The following is a 20258-nucleotide window of genomic DNA, read 5'->3' as shown; positions in this document are numbered from 1 at the left end:
AGTTCATCAATGTACAGTTCATGTGTCTCTCACCAGGCTTAGGCTTTCTGTAGCTCCAACATTTCTCACCATGCATCATCCCAGCCTTGAGATATCTCTGGCCCTCTGGTTTCAGCTATCAGGCTCAGAGAGCCAGAAGACACCTCTCTCTACTGCTCTTCAGCGCTTTCAGCACTCTCCAGCCTTCTCTGGCCATGGCTCTCTGGCACAGGAAGGTCAGTAGGTATATCCCTCTGCTGGCTTTCTGGCAATTCCTCCATCTTTCCAGCGATGCCCTGTAGGGCTTTCTGCAGGTCCGTCCCCCCCCGGTAACTCTTTGTTGTTCTTTCTGTTTCCCACTAGCCCTCGTGCCCTCTTTTAAGCCTAATAGGGGGTGCCAGATGACCAGTCACAGGTGGACTGACCTCTTCCCTCTTAAAGGGCCAGAAGCACCCTGCAACAGTAGTCATACTTACTGAGAATCTGTAATGAATACTTGGCCTAACATAAAGCCTAATCCAGTCAACTGAAGTCAATAGACTTCTATGGTAGTTGGATTAGGCCTGTAGTAAGACTGTGTGAAGTCATTTCTTCCTCTTCTGTTCTATTGTCTCTGTGTTCCTCCTGGCCCTAATGAAGGGATGTAAGCACTTTTTCTTAACACAACATAGTTTTATAATTTTTTTTAACTCAGCTTACCAGTATCAGACTGTATTGCAATCCCTTTCTTCTTCTTCTTCTATATCTCTTTTTATCACAACCGCTGTATAACACAATTGTTTCAGAATGAGCCAACTGCCATCTTGGCTCCCGAATAGTGGAACTTAAAAGCAAAATGTCAGCTATCTATCTTGTGGACTTCTGCAGATGTTGAGAACCACATTTCAGCTGGTATAAGTCAGTATAACATCATTGTCCAAATTATACCAGCTGAGCATCTGGCCCCAATAATGCTGCCAGGTTCTTAACTTTCACAGTACTGTTGGGTGCTGTAACAATACGATTATAACTAAACATTTAATGATGTATTTTTTTTTGAGAGGAGGGCTAATTTATATTAATCAGTATGTTCTATTCAAGGAAATGGTAGATGGCAGAGCTTGAAGGTGGCATCATATACGTTTAAGGAGCTTTTTGCTACATAAGACCCTGAATAGAAATCAGAAGGATTTAGTAAATAGCTTCATTGGGGGTGGGGACAGCATTTTTAATCTTCTATAAAATGGGTCATTTTCTGCTCAGCTACCATACAAATAAAGTAGTGTTGTTTTGTTGGGAGTTTTGGTAAGCACACCTTATTACACATTATAAAATTAGTTAGCACTGGGAATTGTGACTCAGATTTGCTGTTGTAAAATGAAGGAACAGGGGCTTGCAGGCAGCCTACAATTAATCATATTTAATGTAATTGGTGAGTAAATGGCAGATTCTAGCCAAGGAACAAGTAATGAATAGAGTGCTTTTAATACTAATATGGACCAAAGAGCAATGTTTAAATAAGTGTTATGATGCCGGTTGATGCACAACAAGCAGTATAAACCACACTTTATAGTACAAAGATAAGCAGGTGATTTTGCCAAATGCCATAAACTGCTGAGCTTTGTTTAGCACTGTGCAATAACATAAAATAAACTGTTATACATTGTTACTACGTTATGCCAATGAAAGCAGAGTCAGGTAATCACTATAAACATTTGACCGGTAAAATAGTATGGTTTAATTTTTTTTAACACACTGGCAAGTAAAATGATTGTCAAAAAAGCTTCTAGTTCATATTATACTCCCAATTAGTCTGTTTCAAATAGACTAAAACCACATGCCAAGTAGTAAGTTGTCTTACCAATATTTCTATGCTCAAGAACTAAGATGATAGTAATCTCACAGTTAAAATTGCTGTTTCTTTGCTCTCTGCTTGAAGAAAAGTACTTTTGTTAATAAAACTAAAACTATTTGTGAGTATTTGATAGTTTTCCTCTGCTATAGAAAAGTAGGATTTGAATGAGATAAATTAGACTCTCATTGTGGAGCTCTGTGTTACAGGCTGCCTGAAGGGTTCCTCCCTTTTCAATCCCGGATAATGGTGCAAATTAGATTCGCTGATATAATTTTACGTGCATGCCTTCAAATGGCGACTAGTTGCTTCATTTACATTTTGTTTGGCTGTCATGTATGCTGATCAGTGATGCAAAAAACTAGCATCTCAGGTCTCACGGAGGTGTTCCAGGTCTTCCCCTTTGTGTTGGCAGTGACATTTCTTTTAAAACACCTTCTGGGAAATGACTTGGTGTTTTTATTACACAATTCTTAAAGAGAAAAATAAAAGCTTCAAAGGTATTTCTTACCATCAGAATTAGGAAGTTCTTTTTTAAAATTAAGATCCACATAGCAATACTTTTGTGCATTGTTATAAATGGGAGTGATAAAGTTACAAGTGAAATGTTTGGTTAATGATACACATTTTATAAAAACTATGTAAAATAACTGAAGGTTTTATATATAATTGAAGAAGTTAATATTTGAAGAGGTGTATTGGGAATTCAAATGTTTTTAACAGGGAATAACTGTCTATTCTTATTTATTCATATTTTACATGTTGGCATCTCTTGCTTTAGTTTTTATGCTTAAAACCCTTAATTAGTTAAGCTTTTTTCTTGATATACGAAAGCAATTGGACACATAAAGATACAAAATTTTGAGGAATAAGTAGTCCCAGGACTGCAATATACTCTTCTGCTAGAATAATTTAAGGTTAAAATGGGTTAAGTAGGTTGTTTAGACTATGCTGGCAACTATACAACTGTTAAAGGGAGCTATTCTTTCATTGGGAAATATGTATTTTACTGTTATTAGAAAATATTCTTACCTTGGAGACACGATAGTTGAGAAATATACATATTACACTCCGAAGTACTAACATATGTAAACGTATATGCCAATTTATCCCATTTTGTTTAAATTATGCCCTGTGTAATCTTGAGTGCAGTTGATAGACACTGTCTCTCTATAAAGGGCTTGTCCTGCATTCCTTGAAACCCAAAACTCCCTGGCCAAATTTAAAAAAACCCAACAGGTACCTAAAGTCACTCCATATATAGGCACCTCAGTAACTGACTAGATTTTCAAAAGTTTTGGGTATCCAACAGCTCACTTAGGTGCCCAACTCTATGTACCTAATTTTTTTTAAAATCATAGTCCCAGAGGTGTGTCATTGGGAGTTTTGAGTGTCTGAGGAATACAGAATTAAGCCTAAGGGTTTCAGCATGTTGGTTAATCCCAGGTGAGCTAAATCAATCTAATAACTCCCATATGTGAAAAAAGAAAAAACATTTATTAATTTATAATTATGAATTGAGTTGGGAATGTGCAGAAAGATTAACCCACCTGCCTGTAATCATACTTTGCCTTATACCCATCATTCTTCAAGCACAGCTCAATTTCTAAAGCAGCACTTAGCAATGTTCAGGATGTACAGACCTATATTATCATTCTGTCTGACCATATACCTGCCAAGTGGAGACTTAATTCATCCTTAGTGAAAGATATCCAATTTCTGGAATATATATTATCAAATACCAGAGAATGTTTTGTGATAAATCCAAACTGCCTTTCCACCTGTAATTTGTGAAGCTTGGAATCTCGTGAATTAACTCTTAGGTATTAATAAAGGCTTTGGACTTGTCACATTGAATATGTGATACTTGAATGAAATAAACAGAACAGATAAGTAACCATGTATAAATAGGGTTTTGCAACAAAGGGATCCATTTCTTTCCTCAATATCATGTACATTTGATTCTATTTCTCTTTTTGATTTTAAAAAGCAGAATGTGGAGTTTATGATGCTCTTGGTTTGGCTTTGTCTTTTCTTCCTTTTAATGTATACAGTAAGTCAAAGCGCTAATACTAATAAAGCCACTGCTGACAATTCCAATTTTGAAAAGTGCTTCCTTCTTGTAAGGTTACACATCAGTAGATGTTTTTCAAAAGAATTGTTATACGAAATATAACGTGTGACTGTCTGGCACAAAGATTTTTGAAGAAACAGTTTCTCCTTGGAGCACTTCTGTTTATTAGTCAGAAATGCACACTCTAAATATGTCACATTTACCCCTAGAAACAAATAGGAAATAGCTAGGAGTTTGTATAACAGAAGATGAATTTAGAATGAATTTTACAGGGTAGCAATTTTTGTTATTACTTATTGCTGCTGGACCGTTTTATTTTAGAACCCTTTTTCCATGTTCACTATGTTTTACAAAGCTTTGGCACCCAACCTCGAGTGTGTGCATGTCATGTTATGCAGATCTAGGGAAAGTGCCCTGTGGAGAGCTTTTCATCATGAAGACGAAAGAGAGCTTCCAGGCTTTCCAGCATGAAAACACTGTACCTGCTTTTCAAAGATAGAAATTGTCTGGTAATGGCAGTTACCAGTGCACCGTGGCATCATGCCAAACCATTCATGTGGATTTTTTTCATCACTAAGGACTGACATTAATTAAAGCTTCCTTTTAAAAATTTAATTTATCTACTTCAGTACTTCACTGTCAACATCTTTTATACTGATGTACATGCTGCTTCTTTGAGGATAAGAACTAATAATCCTTGGGACAAAGAGGGAACTAATTTTATGAGAGAACCTATCATCATAGATGAGAACTTAAATTCAAAACCAGTAAAATGAGCTATACAGTAAAAAGTTGAAGCACATTAATGGATTTTGGGTATAATCTAAACCCAAGTGAATGCAAGGGAACCTTTCCATTGACTTCCGTGGGCTTTCGATCAAGCCCTTTGTATAGAACAATTTTCTTTATTATAATTATTGCATGTATTATGGGACTTTTGAGTTCATATACATTTAAATGAAGTTTTATAGCTCAGTGGTTTGAGCATTGGCCTGCTAAACCCAGGGTTGTGAGTTCAATCCTTGAGGGGGCCACTTGGGGATCTGGGGCAAAATCAGTACTTGGTCCTGCTAGTGAAGGCAGGGGGCTGGACTCGATGACCTTTCAAGGTCCCTTCCAGTTCTAGGAGATGGGATATCTCCACTATTATTATTATTATTATTATTATATATATCGCCTATTGTGCATCACAATACCAACATTTTTCTTTATTGTCATATTTCTATTATTCTTATTTTTAAAGGGCTTCTACATCAAATGAACTATATAAATTGTACTACAGTACTTGAGTTAGAAAGATTAAACAGATATTTTGGAGCGGTCTGAATAAATCATCTTCTTCCAGGTTTACTACTCATTCACTGCATTGGGGAAGAGCATAGAATAAACTGACAAATTCAAAAATTCCCATTAATCCTTTCTCACTCAAAACTTTACAGTTTCGCTTTGCAATTATTGCAATAGGTAGAAAAAGATAGCAAAACACTTTTCTTTCTATGTCATTTTTGCATAACTTGCAATCAGACTTTCATCTACCCCAAATCTATGCACAAAGAGGCATAGACTTTCTAGGCTAGTACAATTTGGATATTCATTAAAATAGTCACTAAATTCAAAATTTGAATTAAAAATTAGGAGTATGCTCCATTTCCCCCCTCAGCTTCTTTCAACTGGCCAGAAGTAAGATGCCTATTCCTCTTTCCTATTTTAAGCACTGATCAAAATTCACTAGAAATAATCTCCCCAAAACTTTTAATTTGCTTGACTCATTAGTAATGCTTGGCATTTATATGGTGTTTCCCACATCCAAAGCACTGTATGGATATTAACTAATAAACCCTCAACATCCTTGTCAGGTAGGTGGATAAATATTATCTCTTTTTACAAATCTGGAAACACATGGAAAGATGGAGTGACTTGTCCAAGGCCAGTATAAATACATCGTAAGAGATTATTAGAACTCAGGACCTCCTGACTTCTAACCCCATACTCTCAAGCCACCTTATCTGATTCTTTTCTGATCTATTAGCCCCAATGTACAACCCTTCTAAAATTGACAAAAAGGCTTGATTGAACATGACCTTATAGATCAGTTCAAGGAGAGTGTTCTATGGATAAAATATAGTATGTAAGGAAGCACAAAGATGTTTGTTGGATGAGCAGGTAAACTGGTATCAAGGATCAGAAGATCTTGTTTGGAAGAATGACTCAGAGAACCCAAAGTCTGGCCTGGAAGTTCTTTACTTTGTGAGAAAAATCAGGATAAAAACAAATGGAAAACACTGATTTCCACAGTTCTCTATCTGAAACAGGCTATACAACAAGAGTCATAACAGAGCGCATGGAATCTAAAAAGACACCATATCAAGGATAAATATTAAAAATCATTGTTTTTAAATTTGCAATCAATTGCAGGCATTATGTTCTTCCACCAAACTATAGTTGAGTATGCTGCTCTTTAAAAGGTCCCAGAAACAGGATTTTCTAGTCTGTGAAATCTAGTCTGGCTTTGTTGATTGCATCTCATATGCAGCCTTCTTCAACAGCTGAAAATAAAGGTTTTATCCAGTTGCTCAGGATTATAGAACCTTGCTATCAGCTCTTCTCAACAACTCTCTAACTCAAGAACTGATTCTTCCCATTGATGAAAGGATACTTCTGCAAGTGCTAATTCTGTCAAAAAAACCAGAGCTGCTCCCTCCGTTCTTGGAACATGAGTCCTGTTCAAGAGTTTAAGGTTTTTCAGATCCAAGGTTTTGATTCAGACCCAGGTCTACTGTAAAACAACCCACTTGAACCAGCACTAGCACTCAGGAGACACACAGTGGGTCAGTACATTTTCAGTTCAAAATTCTTTGTGAACTATGACTTACGGCTAGGTCTTTCTGGCTTCATTCTTCCAGGTCACTCTCAAATAGAGTCAACTAGTGCCTAGAAGAGCCATTAGTACTGTTGTGTGCATGTGATATGCTAAAGGAAAAGGAAAGCTACTGACAATTTTCCTTCACTCTCCTAAAAAAAAGTTATATTGCTTCTTTATTTGAATTGCTCTTTTATTTTATCATCATCTTAAAATAGGCAAAATTAAATATATTCATGGAAGTACATCAGGGTTGGATGTTAGAATTCAGTGAGTTCATGTTTTTTTGCAAATACAAATGTAAGTGAATATAAAAATAGACATTGAAATAGAATCTCGGCAACTAGTGCTTTATTAATACATCTGATCCCATAATTTGCATATAAAAATCAATGGCCTCTCCCCAATTTTCTGAAATGTAACAGGGCAGTGCTGTAGTGAGATGCTGGGTCTTCACTACAATGTACTAAGCTTTACAAAATATACTACAGAACATTTGCTAATACGAACCAATGTAGTCACAACTAAACTACAGTTATCAAATAAAAGGTTGTGATTAACTATTTTGCTTATTTGCTTACTCATAAAATTCAGTAATCCACAATGGTTCTTTCAGTCATCTCTGCAAATTATTGATGTTCTAGTAGATTTATTCAACAGCCTGCAATAGCTCATTCAGAGATTAGGACTTTCAATTATACCACAATGTTAATATCGATATAATAAAGGAATGTACAATAGAAGTGACAGGTGGATGCAGAGTAGGCTGTTTTCAACTGTTAATATAGCTATTTTATATTAACTCCTTCCCTAATGCAACATTTGGAACAATAGGATTGAGAAAAGAAAATACCAAGTTTGTGAAAGCAGCACTGTGTCTGCATTTTGAATCAAAGACCTGGTGTACTACACAGATGGGAAGCAGTTTTACAAATGTAAACCCAAAGTGCCTCCAAATGTCAGGTTACAGTTGAAAGTAGATTTTCACTACAACTTAAGGAAAATGCATCTAAAATCAAAAGAAAAATCTGATTTGCTTTATTTAAAACAAAGAAAAGAAAAGAAAGGACAAACCAATTCCAATTACATCTTTTTTGGGGTGGGGTGGGGAGGGGAGGGGAATCATTTCAGCTTGAAATGAATTAAAATGACCAAGTTCTAAACTCCTTAAAATAGGCTTTAAGAGAGAAGCCCTGACAGACGGCATTTTAACAGCAGCAGCACAGTTGGGTGCTGTTATAATAGACATTTTTTTAATAACTTGGATCAAAGCTTAATAACCAGCAGCATCAAGCCATTGGTGGCTTGGACTACACAAGAGAACTAATTAAATGTAAAGGGCCATAGCCTCAAGAAGGCACAACATGTAATCCCCAAAACAGGAACCTGAGTGAGAGGGCTGAAAACATTTGCACTTTACAACACTGGAAAATGGCAAGCTGCTCGCTATTATTTATTTTGGGCATTAGACTAAGTTTACTACGACTGCCTCTAAATGTGTGCTCATAAGCAAATTCTATAGAAATTTACAGGAAAATCTGAGGATTCAGTGGATACAGGTTCTTTCCATAGAGTTGCCTGTGTGCTGCAGAATATAAGCTTCCATTTAAACATGATTGTAAACCCTGCTCAGAATGTGGAGCAGTTACTCCCATAAGTAGTTTCTCTGATATCTGCTTATGGGAGTAGCAGTTCCCCAATGTGAGTAAGGGGTTCACAATCCAGACCAAAAACATATTTAGCCCTTCTAGTGAAGGAGATTGTGTTTACACTATAATCAGTGCACTATTGTCTCGTTTCCTCCACAACCAGCTAAATAGGATAGCACCATCAGAGATCTGAACATCCCCTTTCCATTCAAAGGAGCATCACTTCAAAGGAGTGCTTGGCAAGTTATGTTGTGCTCTGGATTATCCATGTCTAGAAGGTGGGCTAAGGCACCAGGGGTATGTGTACCCCCGAGGGTATGCAGAGCTCTTCCGGGGGTACATCAACTCATCCAGATATTTCCCTAGTTTTACAACAGGCTACATGGAAAGCACTAGCAAAGTCAGTACAGACTAAAATTTCATAAAGAAAAGGACTTGTTTATACTGCTCTAAATACTATACACTGAAATGTAAGTACAATATTTATATTCCAACTGATTTATTTTATAATCGTATGGCAAGAATGAGAAAGTCAGCAATTTTTCAGTAATAGTGTGCTGTGACACTTTTGCATTTTTATGACTGATTTTGTAAGCAAGTAGTTTTTAAATGAGGTGAAACTTGGGGGTACGCAAGACAAATCAGACTCCTGAAAGGGGTACAGGAGTTTGGAAAGGTTGAGAGCCCACTGGAAGGGGCTGAAGCTTCCTTGTGGGCCTACACAGTTAGTCTCTGGTAGAGCTCACGGATTCTGTGACCTCCATGACTTCTGCAGTGGCCAGTATACCTGGCCAGAGGGCAGCTCAGGCACCAGTTGCTGCTGGGGAAATCTCAGGGCACTGCGGCCCATTGCCCAGCAGCAGCAGAGTTTGGGGGGGGGGGCAGGGAATTGGGGCACGGGATGGGATGAGGCAGACTCTGGGCGGCACTTACCCAGGGGGCTCCCTGGAAGCGGCAACATCCCCCTCACTCAGCTCCTAGGCGGAAGTGTGGCCAGGCAGCGTTGTGGGCTGCCTCCGCCCAGAGTGCCGGCTTTGCAGCTTCCATTGCCCATCTGCTGCTGCTGAGAGGGGAAAGGTGCGGAGCCAGGTAGGGAGCCTGCTGCACCATCAATGTACTTACATATTATTATTTATTATTTTAATTACCGTGCACTTAGGAACCCTAGTCATGGACCCCATTGTGCTAGGTGCTGTACAAACAGAACCAAAAGGTGGTCCCTATCCCAAAGAACTTACAATCTAAGTATCAGACAAGAGATGGACAGGGGTGGCAGGTTTGTAGAAATTTTGGTGGTGCCCAGAACCTGACCCCCCACAAACCCCACCTCCCACCTTCCTAAGGCTCTGGGAGGGAGTTTGGGTGGGGGGAGGAGGTCTGGGGTGCAGGCCCTGGGCTGGGGATTAGGGTGCAGGAAGGGCTCGGGGTGCAGGCCCTTGGAGGGAGTCTGGGGTGCACGCTCTGGGATGGAGCTTAGGTGCTGGGTGTAGGCTTCAGGCTGGGACAGGGGGTGGGGGTGCAGGAGGGGATGAGGGGTGCAGGCTCTGGGACAGATTTTGGGTATAGGCTTTGGGCTGGGGCAAGGGGTGGTGGTGCAGGAGGAGGTGAGGGGTGCAGGCTCTGGGAGGGAGTGCAGAGGGCTGGGGTGCAGGCTCTGGGAGGGAATTTGGGGGCAGGACAGGGTGTGTGGGAAGGGGGGGTGCAGGCTCTGGGAGTTTGGGGATAGGAGGGGGTGCAGGGGTGAGGGCTGTGGGGCTTAGGATGAGGGGTTTGGGAGGGGGCTCAGGGCTAGGGCAGAGGGTTGGGGTGTGGGGTGAGGGGTGGGGCTGGGGATGAGGGGTTCATGATGCAGGAGGGGGCTCAGGGCTGGAGCAGAGGATTAGGGTGCGGAGGGGATGAGGGCTCTGGCTGGGGATGAGGGGTTTGGGGCGTTGGAGAGGCTCAGGGCTAGGGCGGAAGGGCAGGGTAAGGGCAGCCTACCCTGCCATTAGTGGATGGGGGGCACTAGGACCCTGCGGCAGCAGTTGATGCGGGGAGCTGACAGAGCAGAGTCAGCATGAGCTGCAGGCTCCAGGGCCCGGGGGGGGGGTGCACGGGGGCAGCAAGTGGGGCCGGGGGACACTCGGGGGAGGCGTGTGGGGGCAACAGGCGGGGCCGAGGAGAGACCCAGCCCCAAACATTAGTGGAGCCGGGCCCCTGGGCCCTGAATATTGCTGGAGCCCGGGCACCACGGGACCATACAACTCCCCGCCCCGGGAGATGGATAGACAGACAGATGGGGGAATACCAGGAAACAATGAGACAATATTGGTCAGCATCATAGGCAGTGGTCTCAGCACACCGGCAGCCTTAGCACTGAGTCAGTAAGGTGCCAGATTCTCATCGCATTCACTGATACCTAATAGCTTTGTGAGCAATAGCAATGAAAGTGACCACAATATTGTAAATTTCTCCTGGGTGCAGTTGGAATTCTATGCACTTCAGAAACAGCAAGTAAAACAGAAATTCATTCTTCCACTACTGGAGTGCTTTGCAATGGAAGGGGAGACTCTAGTCTTCTCCTTCACCGGTGGAGCATTTTTCAGTAGCACCACAGTGAAATTTGCAAGACACTGGTCTGTATAATACAGCTGCTACTCAAAAGCTATTGCGCCCTTATGAAACTGATGATCTTCTTCTCATTTTGTGTCTGCTACATTCAGCAACTCTCCAGGTACATTTCCCACTCACCAGGGACAAATGGGTGGATATATTTTTGCAGTCTAGAAGTAACGTAGAATGTTTTATGAAGCTATACTTCTCAAATATATCTGAGGTTTCTTTGTTTGCCTTATATTAATATGCCTTCTAATCCAACCATAATTGTCACTTTTTAAGTTAGCACTTTGTGTTTTAATGTTGTGCAAATTTGAGGAAAAATGTTTGGATATTTCTGTTGATGCTGGCCAAGAGCCAAGAATTAGGCACTGCAGTTATAAAATATTCTATAGATCATGTAGGCTTGCACTGTCCAATATTTTTATTGCAAACAATGGAAAGACCTAGATTTCTACATGTTATCAAACTGTTGAAAGGAAAGGACCCTGACACAAACCTCACTTGAATTTGTACAAGATCAATACATCTTATATTTTGTGGAAGATACAGGAGCTTGTTTCATTCTATGACTCTACTGTTACCCATGCAATGTTAAATTCCAGATCTAAATAGGAGGAAAATGTAAATAAATAAATAATTGAACAGGATGTAATAGAGAGACAGAGCCTGGAGTACTGGGCCTGGTGCAAAACCTGATGCCTAAACCACAAGCTGTGAGCCAAAGTCAGGCCATGTATTAAAGTAAATGCTTACAAGTTCACTGTCCGATACATGAACTTAGCAAAGTTGCCTCTAACATTGCTAAAACATAGGTGTTCCTAAGTAGTACTAGGCACTAGATATTTACAGAAATATATTTCAGAAGGCTAGTATAGATACACCCCAACCTAGTACAAGATAAGATTGTTTGATAGAATAATGAATAGGGATGTTTTGTCCAAGATATCAGGACAAGGTACAAGTGAAAGTAACAAACAAATGCCATGAAATATGCAAGGTGCTACATAACTTGTTTATCCCAGTTGTTTGTCTCAGTCTATAAATGTCGGTGTACCTCGCCTTAACCCTTTGTGTGGCCGAGTGGACAGCAGAAACTACCGTTGCTGACTGTGCCGCTCCTTGCCCTGGGGCACTCATGGGTGAGTGTACTTGTACAAGTTGTGCGAGTCGTTAGGACTGTGGCTTGAGGGCAGTAAACCTTCCCAAGTCCCTTTGTCACTGAACTGTGCCTGTGGTCTTTCCCTAGGAATAACATCGAGGTCTGCTGAATTAGCAGTCTGCGCTCTCTGCTAGTGCTGATAACACCAGAGCTCCAAGGACAGAAGCACTAAGCAGCTGTAACAGCTTAGGAGCCTTGACAGTGTTGCAGCAATATTCCACCCCAACTACACAGGAAACATAAGAAAACGTTATTAAAAAAGTAAACGTAGGTGTTTGCTCCAAGGAGTGGGTGTTACAAGGAGAAGATAATACAGTCTGGGAAAGCATCATCTTTTAGGCCTAAGGTCTATGGAGCCTGAAGGTGGACTGTGTGCATCTTCCCCTCTCCCCCCAAACCTCATCCCTGAACCACTCACCTCCTCACCAGGGTTCATTCAGTCCCCACCCATCCCGCAACATAGATCCCTGGAAAGGTGAAAAGGCTTGAGTAGGGCACTGGGAAAGGAGGGAAATACTGCAGAGGCATATGTACACTTCTTCCTTGTGGGAAGGGTAACCAGGAGGAAACCTGTTGTGCCCAGAACCAGGAAGCATTATCTGGCCCTAACTTTACTAGATGTTCAGTGTCACAGAGTTAACATTACTATGAAAAACTTGACTTTTTAAACGCATTACTTTGAAACTGTTTGTTACCTGAACATGATGTTCATGTTATTTTCTCTGCTTATTCACAGAAAACAATTCTGAATATATCTGACTTTCACAGGCAAATGGAGTGAACATGTTTCATAGCTCAAAAGATTATGCACGTGCTATTCTCCCTACAAATTCAGGCATCAAGTTCAGTCTCTCATGCTGGGCAGTTAAAGGAAATGCTAGACAGATGTCTGTCATAAAAACGCTATCTAGCAGCTTAATTATTACTGGATCTAGCAAAAAGTTGATAACTGAAGACCTTTCCCTTCTCCGTGCCATTTTACTAAATGAAGTATTCCTCCAGACATTGTCTGTGCCACTGATGAAATACAGATTGAAAGCAAAGAATTGTCTATTAAACAGATACCTTACCACTACCAGCTAGTCAACAGAAAATTATTTCTTTGGATAGTGTCTGCACTTCACATTGTTTCTTCACTTAAATGCGTGCTACAAGGCTGGCTACTTTCTAAATCTATTATCTATGTCAATTGTGGTAGAAGGTCTTCAAAAAACCTGTACACCCATACTACAGAGTTGGAGACTAATCACGTTATGGTGCTGAGAACCTCAGCTCCCACTGAAGACAACAAGCATGTGCACTAAGTCAGTTATCTGCTTTTATCTTTCTTTGATTATCTTACCCTATAGTAGAGATAAATGGCTCGGGTGAGAGAAACCATAGAAAACCAATAATCCTGAAGGGAAATCTTTAAGTATGTGGTACTTGTCAGTGTAAGGCAGTCTTTATGCCCTGACAGCATTCCCTCTACAGAAGAGTAGAGGGCACATGAAGCTGAAAATGCATATGATGCAAAGTTTTATACAGTGTATTGTGAAATGGGCAATCCCTATACCATGTACTCCCACTTCTCCAGTCCTAGGCAGATTATTCAACTTAATTTTCACACTCAACTACCTAAGGCTAAAAGCATCCCAGTAAATTTCAATGAATTCTGCTGGATGTTATAAAAATAGTTTTGCTCCATTTGTGCAATACAAAAATAGAGCAAAAAACTCTCCTGATTGAAGTTAAAACCATTTTTTTTAAACAGACTATGAACTGTTAGCAATTACACTTTAAATCACAGCAATCTTCACGTGTTCATAATGATTCCTGGAATTTAAAATGTAATTGTTGACAGTTCACAAACTGTAAAATGGCTATTAGTTATGCAAAGTATGTAATTTGTCATTTCATAAACAATGACATTTCCTTCATTTACACTACATGCTTTTTAAAACTTCCTTTCTTTAATTTGAAATGTCAGCATTATACTCTGCTTCAATAGAGGGCTATTTTTTTAATGCTTGTAAATTGGCTTGTCACAAAGCAATTTGTCAGGTAGTGTTTTATCTTCATTATAGTTTATTCATGTAAAGTAATTGGCCTACTCGTGATATCACCAATAAGCACAACATATTCTATCTTACCTGATGCTAATGTAGAGGGCTGTGCTAAATTTTCACATTCCTCATCAGTGCTGCCATCATAATCTCTCTCTCTTTCAACAGCAGTTTGGACTGTAGCCATGCTATCCCTAGAACAACAGAAAGGTAATTTTCCATCTGCTATTCCTGCAACATAGCTGCTATTTCTACAGTACTTTAAAGACAGAGGTCAATACTAGGTCCCTATCCTAAAGAGTTCACAACTTAGATAAACAAACTAGATAGATAATGTCCTAAAAGGAAGTGGAGTCAGACCGGATTAAAACAATGTCACTGATTTAACGTGTGTCTCTTGGCAGTTCCATGATTTTTTTGGTTTGGCTTTTTTTTTCCTAAGTAAATGTTATTTGCTTCTTAAGTAAATATTTCCAATCACCTCACTATTAACACTTCTCTAAGGAGGAAAGGCATTTTGGAATAAGAGAGTTTTTAAGAGGTACTTGAGGAACTAGTGGAGGCAGGTTGGAGTGGGTCTGGGAATCAATTGTACTCTGACACAAAACACTATCCATTTCCACCCCCACCCCCACCCTCCACCAAGAAATAATTTCAAATATTTTAGGAAACATTTACAGTTAAGTAAATCTCTGTATTCAATTTTAATTAAACACTTTCATTGAAGCCATACCACTCACAAACTTAGCCCTGGTCAGTGATTCGATACAAGACATTCAGTGACACCCCAGGTAGTGGCTAGTTGACTCTTCCTTTTGAGTCTGCATTTAACAAAGCACCCCATAACATATGCTGGGGCATGTGCTGTTTGAGGTGCCAGCCAAATGACATTCCTCCTGCAGATTCAATTCAATATGGGGTTGTTTCTGTCCTGAACTATTGCTTCATGTAACCACAGACTGCTGAAGAGTTGCCCGAGTAAATTCCAAAGTTGGCTGCTCTTCAGAGATGAGTGAAGTGTCCCATTGTATATTTACTATATTGTATTTAAAGCACTTGGAAGCCTTTAAAATCTAAAGAAACTATATAAAGATGATTTATTAATTGTTATTACATTGAAACAATGGTTATACCACCATCTATTAAAACTTAGTAAATACAAATGAAACCTATGTATGTGTCAGGCACGACAACAAATACCTTGGGCAAATTAACAAATACCTTGCATGTGTTGTATCCTCTGCAGGTTCCTGAGCTTCTTTTAACAACTTGTGTAAATTTCTTATCTTTGCTTTCTTTTCATTGAGCACAAGAATAAATTTTTTGTAAAGATCTGCCTCCAGTTCTTCTTTAGCTTCCACACATTTTTCCAGCCTAAAACATAACAATAGTTAATATCTTCATATTTTACTAACAATGTACTATAGTAACACCAGCCCTCCTAAAATGTAATTAGGAAGAGAGGTACATTGGAATGGTCATTATGGATCACTCCAACTGAGTAGGATAGGAAGATAGGAAATGTGGCAAAAGACCTCCTTGGCTTAACCACGAGATCTTGCATGATCTAAAAAATAAAAAGGAGTCATAAAAAATGGAAACTAGGACAGATTACAAAGGATCAATATAGGCAAACAACACAGGAATGCAGGGACAAGATTAGAAAGGCAAAGGCACAAAATGAGCTCAAACTGGCTACGGAAATAAAGGGAAACAAGAAGACTTTTTATCAATACATTAGAAGCAAGAGGAAGATCAAGGACAGGGTAGGCCAACTGCTTAGTGAGGAGGGAGATACAGTAACATGAAACTTGGAAATGGGATGCATTAACAGGTGTGTTGTGAGCAAGACACGAGAAGTCATTCTTCCGCTCTACTCTGCGCTGGTTAGGCCTCAACTGGAGTATTGTGTCCAGTTCTGGGCACCGCATTTCAAGAAAGATGTGGAGAAATTGGAGACGGTCCAGAGAAGAGCAACAAGAATGATTAAAGGTCTTGAGAACATGACCTATGAAGGAAGGCTGAAAGAATTGGGTTTGTTTAGTTTGGAAACGAGAAGACAGAGGGGACATGATAGCAGTTCTCAGGTATCTAAAAGGGTGTCATAAAGAGGAGGGAGAAAACTTGTTCACCTTAGCCTGTAAGGATAGAACAAGAAGCAATGGGCTTAAACTGCAGTAAGGGAAGTTTAGGTTGGACATTAGGAAAAAGTTCCTAACTGTCAGGGTGGTTAAACACTGGAATAAACTGCCTAGGGAGGTTGAGGAATCTCCATCTCTGGAGATATTTAAGAGTAGGTTAGATAAATGTCTATCCGGGATGGTCTAGACAGTATTTAGTCCTGCCACGAAGGCAGGGGACTGGACTCGATGACCTCTCGAGGTCCCTTCCAGTCCTAGAATCTATGAATCGATAAACTGTCCATCTAGTCCAGCGTTTTGTCCCCCAAAAAGGTCAATAGAAACTGCTTCAGAGGAACATGAAAACAGCCCTACAGTAGGCAGTTATATAATAATCCGCCCACAGTGAAAGTTTCTTCCTAACCCCTATTTATTAGGGGTTAGCTTATGTGTAGACTATACAGACAGCTATATGTTAGATATCAGAGTTATTTAGATTCAATGGTGAATTCAGCATAGTGTGTATAATTTAGAAGAATACTGAGATTATAAATAGAGAGTTATGGTCAAATTCCATGGGTCCAAAATTTAAGCCTACTCATTCTGATTTGCACTTTTAATGTATATTTATATACAGGGAAAAAAAACGCCCTCCAAACGTGTAGAAACTATCTTAAAATTCCAGCTGATGTTCCGGGCAACCCATACAGAAGCACTTAATTTGTCAGGATTCCAGAAGCAGGTGTGTATGTTACATGAACATTTGCCCACTCATTGTCCCTTTGCTCCTCTGAAGTCTTTGTTCCTCTGGTGAAGCAGGATATTGAAACTGATTCAGCAGAACCACTGAAGCAGGATTTGTGGCCATTTCAATTTCCTACTGGCATACAAACAACTATAATGCTAACAAACCCTACGTTGTGGTGTTTGTTTTATTTGAGTTGTATAGTGACACAGCTGAGATTTTAAGATACTCGCAGATACTAATTTTGGAGAGCGAATGGCTTTTCCCCCCATTTAATGTAAACTACTTTTTAGAGGGATACCTAATTCTATATGTGAAAATCTTAAGAGTTCTGCTGAATGACATCTTTGCAATAGGGTCATCCTCAAGTTTTTATATGGTATCTAAATATAAGGGGGTTTGTTTGTTTTGTTTTTTAAATAAAAAATTGATTGAGTTTAAATTTCAACCAAAAATCTAAAAATCAACAAAATAAATAGTGTATAAATAAATATATAGTGTCCAGTAAATAAGGAATGGGGCCACAATATGAATAAAAAAGTCCTGTGCATTGAATGAAGCAGAGGTCTTGTGAAAAACGTGATCATCTAACAGGCAACTTTAATGCTGGTATTTCCTAGTTTTTTAGTTCTTGATTTTGAGACCTTAATTGTTTTTAACATAGATTTGTGTGTGTAATATATAAATAAATACACATACTGGTAATGATCTTACTGTTCATTGCAGACTTCAGAACATAGACATGGTAGGTAAATTAATAAAGCAAATGATGTTTAAATACCACAAACTTATGAACAATATCAGAACAATGTCAGAGATGGTCCAGGTGTACTTAATCCTGCTTTGGGGGGGGGCTGAACTAGATGGACTCTTGAGATCCCTTCCGGACCTACATTTCTATGATTTTATCTTCCACTGGACTGATATATAAGAGAGTTGAGATGAAGAGACTGATTCTGGAAGACATGCCATTTTTCACAGTTAGAGCATTCAAAAGTATTGTTCAAAAATTTGTGGGTTTTTATTCAATAGCTATTATAAAAACAAAAGTGTCAACACTGTAATAGTATTATATTTTTTCAATGTGTATTTAAAACAAATATTGGTTATTTCATCATTTTTATATGAAATGTCTATAAAATGAAAAAGACAAAAGAAAGGAATCTTATGAAGTATTAACGTAGTCTTCTGTGATATGCTTTTGGGATATGTTTCATAGCTGATAAATAATTCATCTAATTTAAATGCAAATGATGCTGAAAATCATTACCATATAGATCGGTTCAATAATTCTTAAAAGAAACATCATATGTACTAATCAACTACAAGGAGACTTTCCATCTATAAATGGGAATTTTAACCGTTTAATGGAATAATATATACAAAAATGTTAAAGCACAGTACAAAGAGTCACAAGCCCTAGCAGTGACATCTTTATCCAGTTCATGGGGTGATGGGAGATTGCCTAAACCCACTACCTGATTAAATAAAGATTCATCATAAAAGCAAGATGGTTTAAAATACCAAGCCAAATTAATCCTTGGTGTAATATCATTGACTTCAACAGGGTTGAAATTAACCATTGTCTCCATTTACATATATGAACCTCATATGCAAGTAGAAAATATGACAAAGAGTATTAAATCCTTCAATGAAGAAAAAGAAGACTCCGTCCCCGCAATGGGAATAGTAACCAAATAAAGGTTAACAAAAACGAATATTGTTTGGTACCATAGCAGTTGAGATCATCTGAGTTATTCAATTTACTAGTAGCAGTCTCCTGATTTAACCAAAGGGGGGTTGCATGCAATGCAATTTCAGTGAAGGACCCTTGACTCTGGAAATCACTTTTCCCCTTAATATGACGAGAGCCAAAGGCCCCAATCCTGCAAAAAGTTCTACTTGTGCAGACACTTACACCTGTGTAAAATCCTACTGAAGTCATTTGGATGCTGCCACTTGGCCTTGAGGAACTATACTAGATAATTCCACTTCAGGATCAGGACCCAACTCTTAACCTTCAGAGCATGCTAAAAGACCTACATGTTCTCCCAGAGCCAGGGAGAATGTACATAGGATAAAAGTATCAGAGGGGTAGCCGTGTTAGTCTGTATCCATAAAAACAATGAGGAGTCCGGTGGCACCTTATGCCCAAATAAATCTGTTAGTCTTTAAGGTGCCACCGGACTCCTCATTGTTTTCATAGGATAAAAGGTATTCTGGATTATTTATTTATTGTGACATGCAAGGACATTGTGGGTAAGGTAAGTTTGTACTATGTTATTGGTTAATTTAGTATGCATTTTTTAGGCTTTAATGCTCATAGATAAGTGACTATCCTTTTGCCCTGTCCCTTTTTTTTTTTTTTAGAAATCCAAACAAATAAAAAATTGATACATTCTTCTGGTATAGATATAAACTATTAAGTTATTGTGTTTAGGAATTTTTTTATTTTATTAATGTAACGATTGCAAATTACACCATCCATGTTAATACATGAAAATATACATCTTGGAAAGCAGTTGTGCTTTGCTGTTTAGGAACATGAGTCACAAATTATACAGTATGTTGCGGAATGGGGTTTTCTGGCTATCTCTCTGCATAAGATCTACAAAGATGTTTTTCATTCTAGTTTGCATCACCTGTATTAGGTGAGAACTAAGCAAAGTTGGCTAGGGTTACATTTCAGTATTTCACCAGCTACAAATGCAACCTTTCATTGCAATTTGTCACACACTGGTGCCTATATGTCATTTGTTTTGCAGAAGTCACATCTCCACAGGCCCCTGTACATAAGCTACTCATCTCAAACAAAGCTTTTAAATGTAATAAAAAAAGTGAAATCACAAGTGAATAAAGTTAATGGCCATAGACATTTTTATTTGTCTTATGTGCACATGCTTTTCAAGTTCCATAATCGCAGACATCTTGGAGTTAATAGAAGCATGATACTTTTAATATGTCAAGTTGGGATGATAGTAGTCAAAACACAACTACAACCTACTGAAAACAACTGGTGTTAGTAATGGTTGCCATTTGTAGACAAGTAATACTGGTGACCTAAATCAAGAATTAACTGTCCATTTCTCAACCTCTTCCATTTCTGAAGAGAGAGACAGAGATAACACGAACTAAAGAACTTGTGGCAATTATACATGTGCGATTTTTGTACCCAAAGCCTGGCTGAAAATGTAGTCT

The 20258-nt window shown here is 39.0% G+C and overlaps 1 protein-coding gene across 1 annotated transcript in view; it reads right to left on the bottom strand.

The window, feature by feature from the left end:
- The window catches only part of XRCC4 (X-ray repair cross complementing 4), a 269105-nt gene that overhangs the window by 108285 nt on the left and 140562 nt on the right, over positions 1-20258 (bottom strand). The window contains exons 5-6 of the mRNA XM_024216445.1: positions 15417-15569; positions 14283-14389 (exon numbers count right to left, since the gene is read on the bottom strand). Of these exons, the coding sequence (XP_024072213.1) occupies positions 14283-14389; positions 15417-15569 (260 nt within the window). The remainder of the gene's footprint in view (positions 1-14282; positions 14390-15416; positions 15570-20258) is intronic.

Source organism: Terrapene carolina, unplaced genomic scaffold, assembly GCF_002925995.2.
Source record: "Terrapene carolina triunguis isolate 2854851 unplaced genomic scaffold, T_m_triunguis-2.0 Scaffold69, whole genome shotgun sequence".
NCBI lineage: Eukaryota > Metazoa > Chordata > Testudines > Emydidae > Terrapene > Terrapene triunguis.
Note: the sequence above shows the minus strand (reverse complement) of the source record. Positions and strands in the feature narration are given on the sequence as shown.